The sequence below is a fragment of the Salvelinus alpinus genome, chromosome 27 (genome assembly GCF_045679555.1).
Source record: "Salvelinus alpinus chromosome 27, SLU_Salpinus.1, whole genome shotgun sequence".
NCBI lineage: Eukaryota > Metazoa > Chordata > Actinopteri > Salmoniformes > Salmonidae > Salvelinus > Salvelinus alpinus.
In genome coordinates this window covers 5292788-5303484 of record NC_092112.1, presented here as the reverse complement: position 1 = coordinate 5303484, position 10697 = coordinate 5292788, and the positions used below count along the sequence as shown (strand labels likewise).

General features: G+C 45.6%; 1 protein-coding gene across 4 annotated transcripts in view; it reads left to right on the top strand.

The window, feature by feature from the left end:
* Positions 1 to 8130, top strand: part of LOC139555914 (microtubule-associated protein RP/EB family member 3-like) — a 42982-nt gene extending 34852 nt beyond the window's left edge. For 2 of the 4 annotated variants that reach the window (XM_071369282.1, XM_071369283.1), the window contains exons 6-9: positions 493 to 645; positions 4857 to 4909; positions 5036 to 6201; positions 6413 to 8130. In XM_071369282.1, the coding sequence (XP_071225383.1) occupies positions 493 to 645; positions 4857 to 4907 (204 nt within the window). In that variant the 3' untranslated portion in view covers positions 4908 to 4909; positions 5036 to 6201; positions 6413 to 8130. Of the gene's footprint in view, positions 1 to 492; positions 646 to 3246; positions 3334 to 4856; positions 4910 to 5035; positions 6202 to 6412 lie in introns of those variants that run through there. The other 2 variants (XM_071369284.1, XM_071369285.1) reach the window with 2 other exon arrangements.
* Positions 8131 to 10697: the final 2567 nt, after the last annotated feature.

The following is a 10697-nucleotide window of genomic DNA, read 5'->3' as shown; positions in this document are numbered from 1 at the left end:
TCTTTGGGGATCTCAGACGATACGAAAGAGAGGTTGAACAGGCTAGTAATAGGGGTTGCTACATTTTCAGGAGATCATTTTAGAAAGAAAGGGTCCAGATTTTGCAGGTCTTTCAGAACATCAGCTATCTGAATTTGGGTAAAGGAGAAGTGGGGAGGCGTGGGCGAGTTGCTGTGGGGGGTGGAGGGCTGTTGATCGAGGTAGGGGTAGCCAGGTGGAAAGCATGGCCAACCGTAGAAAAATGCTTATTGAAATTCTCAATTCTAGTGGATTTATCGGTGGTGACAGTGTTTCCTCAGTGCAGTGGGCAGCTGGGAGGAGGGGCTCTTACCTCTGCCTCCCCCTTCTCTCTCTCTACCTCTTCCTGTGTGTGTGTGTGTGTGTGTGTGTGTGTGTGTGTGTGTGTGTGTGTGTGTGTGTGTGTGTGTGTGTGTGTGTGTGTGTGTGTGTGTGTGTGTGTGTGTGTGTGTGTGTGTGTGTGTGTGTGTGTAGATGTTGGATCTGAAGCTGACGGTGGATGGTCTAGAGAAAGAGAGAGATTTCTACTTCAGTAAGCTGAGAGACATCGAGCTGATCTGTCAGGAGAATGAGACCAACACCAGCCCAACACTCTCCAAGATCATGGATATACTGTACGCTACTGAGGTAGGACACACAGACGCATACAGACTATATAAACACACACAGACTGGATAAAACACACACACAGACTGGATAAAACAGACACACACTGGATAAAACAGACACACACTGGATAAAACAGACACACACTGGATAAAACACACACACACTGGATAAAACACACACACACTGGATAAAACACACACACACTGGATAAAACACACACACACTGGATAAAACACACACACACTGGATAAAACACACACACACTGGATAAAACACACACACACACACTGGATAAAACACACACACACACTGGATAAAACAGACACACACACACACACACTGAATAGAACAGACATACACCTTCTCATTCAAGGGTTTTTCTTAATTTTTTACTATTTTCTACATAAATGAAATAACACATATGGAATCATGTAGTAACCAAAAAAGTGTTAAACAAATCTAAATATATTTAGTAGCCACCCTTTGCCTTGATGACAGCTGCGTGACAGTTTCGATGTCTTCACTATTATTCGACAATGTAGAAAATAGTAAAAATAAATAAAAACCCTGGAATGAGGTGTGTCCGAACTTCTGACTGGTACTGTACTTTAGGACATATAGTGTCTGTTGAAACGCACACTATATACAGGGCATTCGGAAAGTATTCAGACCCCTTGACTTTTTACCACATTTTGTTACATCACAGCCTTATTCTAAAATGTATAGGATAGTTGTTTTTTTTTCTCATCAATCTACACACAATACCCCATAATGACATCACAATACCCCATAATGACATCACAATACCCCATAATGACATCACAATACCCCATAATGACATCACAATGCCCCATAATGACATCACAATGCCCCATAATGACATCACAATGCCCCATAATGACATCACAATACCCCATAATGACATCACAATACCCCATAATGACAAAGCATAAACAGGTGTTTAGACATTTTTGCAACATCATTATCAACAGCATTATACAAATATTTAAACAAGTATTCAGACCCTTTACTCAGTACTTTGTTGAAGCACCTTTGGCAGTGATTACAGCCTTGAGTCTTCTTGGGTATGACACTACAAGCTTGGCACACCTGTATTCTTCTCTGCAGATCCTCTCAATCTCTGTCAGGTTGGATGGGGAGCGTCGCTGCACAGCTATTTTCAGGTCTCTCTAGAGATGTTCGATCAGGTTCAAGTCCGGGCTGTGGCTGGGCCACTCAAGGACATTCAGAGACTTGTTCCGAAGCCACTCCTGCGTTGTCTTGGCTGTGTGCTTAGGGTCGTTGTCTTGTTGGAAGGTGATCCTTCACCCAGTCTGAGGTCCTGAGCGCTCTGGAGCAGGTTTTCATCAAGGATCTCTGTACTTTGCTCCGTTCATCTTTCCCTCCATCCTGATTAGTCTCCCAGTCCCTGCTGCTGAAAAACATCCCCACAGGATGATGCTGCCACCACCATGCTTCACCGTAGGGATGGTGCCAGGTTTCCTCCAGACGTGACGCTTGGTATTCAGGCCAAAGAGTTCAATCTTGGTTTCATCAGACCAGAGAATCTTGTTTCTCATGGTCTGAGAGTCTTTAGGTGCCATTTGGCAAACTCCAAGCGGGATGTCATGCGTCTCTTTACTGAGGAGTGGCATCTGTCTGGCCACTCTACCATAAAGGCCTGATTGGTGGAGTGCTGCAGAGATTGAGAACCTTCCAGAAGGACAACCTATCTCCACAGAGGAACTCTGGAGCTCTGTCAGAGTGACCATTGGGTTCTTGGCCACCTCCCAGACCAAGGCCCTTCTCTCCGATTGCTCAGTTTGGCCGAGCGGCCACTTATAGGAAGAGTCTCGGTGGTTCCAAACTTCTCCCATTTAAGAATGATGGAGGCCACTGTGTTCTTGGGGACCTTCAATGCTGCAGAAATGTTTTGGTACCCTTCCCCCGATCTGTGCCTCGACACAATCCTGTCTCGGAGCTCTACGGACAATTCCTTCGACCTCATGGCTTGGTTTTTGCTCTGACATGCACTGTCAACTGTGGGACCTTAAATAGACAGGTGTGTTCTCTTCCCAAAAAATTGTTTTTTATTTAACCTTAATTTAACTAGGCAAGTCAGTTAAGAACAAATTCTTATTTATAGTGACGGGCTACCCCGGCCAAACCCGGACAATGCTGGGCCAATTGTGTGCCGCCCTATGGGACTCCCAATCACGGCCAGTTGTAATACAGCCTGGAATCAAACCAGGGTTTGTAGTGACACCTCTAGCATTGAGATGCAGCGCCTCTCGGGAGCCCAAATCATGTCCAATCAATTGAATTTATATCAGGTGGACTCCAAGTTGTAGAAACATCTCAAGGATGATCAATGGAAACAGGATGCACCTGAGCTCAATTTCGAGTTTCATAGCAAAGGGTCTGAATACTTCTGTAAATTAGGTATTTCTGTTCGTTTTTTAATACATTTGCATTATGAGGTATTGTGTGTAGATTGATGATTGATGAGAAAAAACATGTATTCAATGTATTTTAGAATAAGACTGTAACGTAACAAAATGTGAAAAAAGTGAAGGGGTCTGAATACTTTCTGAATGCTCTGTATATTGCCATCCACAGTAGAGGGCGGTAGGATTACGCACAGTCCTACCGGAGGAGCTGATGCTCCACCACACCAACTAGAAGCCTAAAGGTTCAAAACAGGAGGTAGAATTCATCTAATCAAATATTAACAAAACTGTTTAATAGTCATACTAACCATTGTTTGTTCTGTTAGTTTTTTATGAGTGTTGTAAAGGTGAAGTTCAGTATTTTACAACGTTAGAAACTTCACCATCAATGTCGTCTAAACTGGTTTCCATGGATACTCACCCGTAGACTCAAGTTATAAAATACTTCAATTCCCCTTTAAGTGTATGAAGCTAGGTTACCAGCTAGGTTACCAGCTAGGTTACCAGCTAGGTTACCAGCTAGCTTACCTGCTAGGTTACCAGCTAGGTTACCAGCTAGGTTACCAGCTAGCTTACCAGCTAACTTACCAGCTAGGTTACCAGCCAGGTTACCAGCTAGCTTACCAGCTAGGTTACCAGCTAGCTTACCTGCTAGGTTACCTGCTAGCTTACCTGCTAGGTTAACAGCTAGGTTACCAGCTAGGTTACCAGCTAGCTTACCAGCTAGGTTACCAGCTAGGTTACCAGGTTACCAGCCAGGTTACCAGGTTACCAGTTAGGTTACCAGCCAGGTTACCAGTTAGGTTACCAGCCAGGTTACCAGCTAGCTTACCAGCTAGGTTACCAGCTAGCTTACCTGCTAGGTTACCTGCTAGCTTACCTGCTAGGTTAACAGCTAGGTTACCAGCTAGGTTACCAGCTAGCTTACCAGCTAGGTTACCAGCTAGGTTACCAGGTTACCAGCCAGGTTACCAGGTTACCAGCTAGGTTACCAGCCAGGTTACCAGTTAGGTTACCAGCCAGGTTACCAGCTAGCTTACCAGCTAGGTTACCAGGTTACCAGCTAGGTTACCAGCTAGGTTACCAGCTAGGTTACCAGCTAGCTTACAAGATAGGTTACCAGCTAGCTTACAAGCTAGGTTACCAGCTAGCTTACCAGCTAGGTTACCAGCTAGGTTACCAGCTAGCTTACCTGCTAGGTTACCAGCTAGGTTACCAGCTAGGTTACCAGCTAGGTTACCAGCTAGCTTACCAGCTAGCTTACCAGCTAGCTTACCAGCTAGGTTACCAGCTAGGTTACCAGCTAGGTTACCAGCTAGCTTACCAGCTAGGTTACCAGCTAGCTTACCTGCTAGGTTACCAGCTAGGTTACCAGCTAGGTTACCAGGTTACCAGCTAGCTTACCAGCTAGGTTACCAGGTTACCAGCTAGGTTACCAGCTAGCTTACCAGCTAGGTTACCAGCTAGGTTACCAGGTTACCAGCTAGCTTACCAGCTAGGTTACCAGCTAGGTTACCAGGTTACCAGCTAGGTCCAGGGACAAAACCAGACCCTGGTAATGACATCACACCAGTTGGGCAGCCTGGTTTGATAGAACACCGTCCTTCAGCTGAGACGTTAGACTCTCTGTGGTCACCTGACATCCCATGGCTCCCACCCCAAACCATCATGGTCATTTAACCATGGCTCACTCTCCCCCTCTCCTCATGTCCTCTCCTCTCCCCTGTAAATCTTCCCCTCTCCTCTCCACCTCTCCTTTCCCCTGTAAATCTTCCCCAGGGCGAGGTTGAGAAAGAGAATACCTTCTCAGACAACTTACCTGATCACTAAAGGTGAATAGAATTAATAATTACACACACACCATTCACACAACTTTTCACATGCACACACACAGGCGCATACACACCCCCAGCCAGCCCCTGACCTCTGTCTGACCTCTGTGTGCGTATGTGTTTTAGGATGGCTTCATGGCGCCAGAGTACGACAAGGTGGAGGAGGCGCCACAGGGAGACGAGGAAGATTACTAAACACACCTCTGTTCTCTTCATCACTACACCTCTGTTCTCTTCATCACTCTACACCTCCGTTCTCTTCATCACTCTACACCTCTGTTCTCTTCATCACTCTACACCTCCGTTCTCTTCATCACTCTACACCTCCGTTCTCTTCATCACTCTACACCTCCGTTCTCTTCATCACTCTACACCTCTGTTCTCTTCATCACTCTACACCTCCGTTCTCTTCATCACTCTACACCTCCGTTCTCTTCATCACTCTACACCTCCGTTCTCTTCATCACTACACCTCCGTTCTCTTCATCACTCTACACCTCTGTTCTCTTCATCACTCTACACCTCCGTTCTCTTCATCACTCTACACCTCCGTTCTCTTCATCACTCTACACCTCCGTTCTCTTCATCACTCTACACCTCCGTTCTCTTCATCACTACACCTCCGTTCTCTTCATCACTACACCTCCGTTCTCTTCATCACTCTACACCTCTGTTCTCTTCATCACTCTACACCTCCGTTCTCTTCATCACTCTACACCTCCGTTCTCTTCATCACTCTACACCTCCGTTCTCTTCATCACTCTACACCTCCGTTCTCTTCATCACTCTACACCTCCGTTCTCTTCATCACTCTACACCTCCGTTCTCTTCATCACTCTACACCTCCGTTCTCTTCATCACTCTACACCTCCGTTCTCTTCATCACTCTACACCTCCGTTCTCTTCATCACTCTACACCTCCGTTCTCTTCATCACTCTACACCTCCGTTCTCTTCATCACTCTACACCTCCGTTCTCTTCATCACTCTACACCTCCGTTCTCTTCATCACTCTACACCTCCGTTCTCTTCATCACTCTACACCTCCGTTCTCTTCATCACTCTACACCTCTGTTCTCTTCATCACTCTACACATCCTTTCTCTTCATCACTTCCCTTCCCTCATTTACTCTCTCTTTCTTTTTCGTTCTGTTGCACAGCCCCCTCCTTCCCTTCTCTTCTGCCATCCTCTCCCAACCACCCCCAAGACATGTCTGCGCTCCGGACAGTTCATCTGAATGGGCATTGTTAGCAGGACACTAGGCTAATAGCTAGCTCTGAGCAGGACACTAGGCTAATAGCTAGCTCTGAGCAGGACACTAGGCTAATAGCTAGCTCTGAACAGTTCATCTGAACAGTTCATCTGTATGGGAGATGTTAGCAGGATGCTAGGCTAATAGCTAGCTCTGAACAGTTAATCTGTATGGGCGATGTTAGCAGGACACAAGACTAATAGCTAGCTCTGAACAGTTCATCTGAATGGGCATTGTTAGCAGGATGCTAGGCTAATAGCTAGCTCTGAACAGTTCATCTGTATGGGTGATATTAGCAGGATGCTAGGCTAATAGCTAGCTCTGAACAGTTCATCTGTATGGGCGCTGTTAACAGGACACTAGACTAATAGCTAGCTCTACCAAATATGGTGATGAGAGGAAGCACAGTGGCCGGCAGTGGGAGAAGGATTTTGGCCGACATTCTGCAAATTTTCTCATCGACGAAACATTTGACCTCATACAGTTTTCTGTTTCCCAAACTAGAATCTGTAACAAACAGAGTGTACTGCGTTTTGTAGACTTTATCCTTTACTAAAGTCTCAAAGTGTTGTGTTGTTTAGGAGTGTAAGGGTGAATTGAGTTATTGCACACAAGCACTTCAGAATAAGCGTTCCCTAATGTAAATATGCAAATAAATGCTAGAATGTGCCAATAGGATCTCACTAGCTCGTGCTTGGCTCTGCCCACCTCCTTGTTTGTTCTCCCCACTATGGTTTATTTGCTCCCATCGGAAATGACAGACTCCGGTCTATCTTGGGTTAGTTATGAAAATCTTTGGTTAATCTGTATGGGAGGTGTTAGCAGGGTGCTAGGCTAATGGCTAGCTCTGAACAGTTCATCTGTATGGGAGGTGTTAGCAGGGTGCTGGGCTAATGGCTAGCTCTGAACAGTTCATCTGAATGGGCATTGTTAGCAGGGTGCTAGGCTAATGGCTAGTGTAAATGAGATGTCAGGTTGTTAGCACAAAGTATGGATCTATAGAGACCTCTGTCTGTAGATGCAAGGCACACATCAAACTCCATAATCTCTGAACCCAGAACCAAGTCTCGCATGCTTCTCTCGGATTGGGAAGAGACTCACTCCACTGACTCACTAACCCAGTTCAGTATTAGGGCTCGGCATCTACCTACCATACACATATCAGTCATCAGTCCCAGCATTAATAATATGGACTCAGCAGCACCACCATGTTGTTAGTCGTCAAGTCACCCTGTCGTTAGGGAAACAGCCTGTTGTAAAGAAGCGATTAACCAGACAGCATGATTTTTATTTCTTAGCGGTTATTTTCCGTTCCTTCCGAACTCTGGATTGGATAGGGTGGAGGAGCCAATGGAAGCAAAACAAACCAATCAGAATGATCCAGAGACCTACATGTAAGGTGATTGGGTGAGGCCAGCAGGAAGCAACGTTACATAACATTCAGATAGAACTGGATTACAGTAGAACAGACAACTGTATGTCAGAATCATGTCAGCTCTATTTCTTACATTTCTGTCTGCAACGTTTTGCAGGTTTTAACCACTGAATTCACCCTGGGTAAAATGTTTGTATTGTTTTGAATGTGGAGTTAGTTAGGGTGAACATGGAGTGGCTAACAGGTTAACAAGGTGGTTAATGTGAATCTATTTATTACCCAGAGAAGGCTTTTATTATTAAACTATATGAATGAACAAAAACACACTACTATACCATAGATACTAATGGGTAAATATGGATTATTGTTTTAGCTGCTGTCTTTGATTTTGAGTTTCTTTTTGGTTGTTGACGTGTTGTTGACATGTTGCACTGCGTTAAAACGCCACAGTCTCTGTCGTGGTGATTGGGAGCAGGGCTTAGTGGTGTCTGACAGCTACAGCTGCCCCTGGTTGTCATGGCGTCCCTGTGATAGACATGCATTGTTTGGCATTTTATTACGAGGCTGAATAAAGAGATGGGTTCAAAACCAGAAGGAATAGACTGGTCGACTCTTATTGTAGGAGTGGACACACACCTTACGTCTATGACACGCACACATAGGCCTAGATTCAGGGCTCGATTCAATCCGTAGTGCTGAATAGCTGCGCTACAGTGCGATAGAAGTTTAAAGGCAACGTTGCCGTGTTAGCGGAGACTGCGTTCACGGTATGACGCTGCATATGTCAGATCTAACGCCATACAGATTGAATCTAGCCCATAGTCTGTGCCCCACCATGGTGTCCTCTCTCTGGGTGACCTCTCCATCAGTATACCCTGGCTTCCTGGAACACATCCAGCCCTCACTGGGCACACAGAGAGAAAGGAATAGCGTTGGCAAGAGCACAGAAAAAAAATGGCTGCCGTTTTACGATCCTGTAGCTAATCGTGCTATTGTGTATGTTTTTCCGTATTAATTGTTACTTATTTTGTACATAATGTTTCTGCCTCTGTCTTATGACCGAAAAGAGCTTCTAGATATCAGGACAGCGATTACTCACTCCATACTGGAGGAATACTTTCTCTTCAACGAGTCGGACGGAAGGATTTACTTCAGACGCCCGACAAGGCCCTCATCCCCCTCATTCACAGGAGGAAAAGACAGATATCTTGGACGACGGTCTGGGTGCCTTGTAAGGATCCGACGCCAAGAGGACAATCTACCTTTACCATCAGTCCTATTAGCCAACGTACAATCAATCGCTAATAAAATAGACAAACTATGATCGCATACAGTGGGGAGAACAAGTATTTGAAACACTGCTGATTTTGCAGGTTTTCCTACTTACAAAGCATGTAGAGGTCTGTAATTTTTATCATAGGTACACTTCAACTGTGAGAGACTGAATCTAAAACAAAAATCCAGAAAATCACATTGTATGATTTTTAAGTAATTAATTTGCATCAGAAATCAGACAGGCCAAGGCAAACTTTTTGATTAACATAATTGGTAAAGCAAAAAGGGAAATTCTAAATTGATCTGGGAGAATCTAAAAAAGTTAACAGGGAAAGACCATGGTAACACTGCAAAAAGACTAGAAATCATGGTGAATAACAATCTAACACAGGATGCAGTCGAAATAGCAATAGCCTTCAATTCCTATTTTATTGACTCTGTCAGGGTACTGACACAGAACCCCTCCACTGGTTTCTTGGGCTCAGTGCTAGTGAATGACGCTCAACCTGTCTTCATCATAAGGGAGGTTTCTGAGTCAAAGGTGAACAAGGTGATTAGCTCACTAAAGAACTCTAAAGCCGAGGCCTCCCGGGTGGCGCAGTGGTCTAGAGCACTGCATCGCAGTGCTATGCTGCGCCACCAGAGTCTGGGTTCGCGCCCAGGCTCTGTCGCAGCCGGCCGCGACCGGGAGGTCCGTGGGGCGACGCACAATTGGCTTAGCGTCGTCCGGGCTAGGGAGGGTTTGGCCGGTAGGGATATCCTTGTCTCATCGCGCTCCAGCGACTCCTGTGGCGGGCCGGGCGCAGTGCGCGCTAACCGAGGGGGGCGGGTGCACGGTGTTTCCTCCGACACATTGGTGCGGCTGGCTTCCGGGTTGGAGGCGCGCTGTGTTAAGAAGCAGTGCGGCTTGGTTGGGTTGTGCTTCGGAGGACGCATGACTTTCGACCTTCGTCTCTCCCGAGCCCGTACGGGAGTTGTAGCGATGAGACAAGATAGTAATTACTAGCGATTGGATACCACGAAAATTGGGGAGAAAAGGGGATAAAATTTTTAAAAAAATAAAAAAGAACTCTAAAGCCAAATATGTGTTTTGGGCTGGACTCTACCTTTCTAAAAACTACAAAGAGTCACTCATTGGCCCCATTACTAAGGTCACCAACACATCTATTGGTCTCGGGGTGTTTCCAAGGGTCTGGAAGTCGGCCATAATAACGGCCATCTTTAAATCAGGCGACCCTGCTGACGTGAGTAACTACAGGCCCATTAGTATACTACCTGTGGTGTCAAAGGTTGTTGAAAAGTGTGTAGCAGAGCAACTGATTGCCCACCTCAACAACAGCCCCTTCACATTACACTCCATGCAGTTTGGCTTCAGAGCGAAACACTCCACAGAAACGGCAACTGCTTTCTTCTGGAAAATGTGGAGTCCAAGATGGACAAAGGGGGCGTTGTTGGGGCTGTGTTTCTGTACCTAAGGAATGCTTTTGATAATGTTAACCATGAGGTTCTCATCACAAAATTGTCCAAGTTCAACTTTGCCCCCGATGCCTTGAGATGGATGAAATCATACCTTGAAGGCAGAACTCAGTGTGTCAGAGTGAGCAATGAGCTGTCGCCCACTCTTAGCTATGATGTGGGCGTGCCCCAAGGGTCAATACTGGGGCCCCTCCTGTTCAGCCTGTACATTAATGATCTGCCTTCCGTCTGTACTGGGTCTGAAGTTCAAATGTATGCAGATGATACAGTGATATATGTGCAAAGAGCAAACAAAAAGCTGCACAAGAACTCACTACTGTAATGGTCCAGGTTACAAAGTGGCTCAGTGACTCGTGTTTGCATCTCTTCTTCACAAAGAGGGCAACATTTACATTACATTTACGTCATTT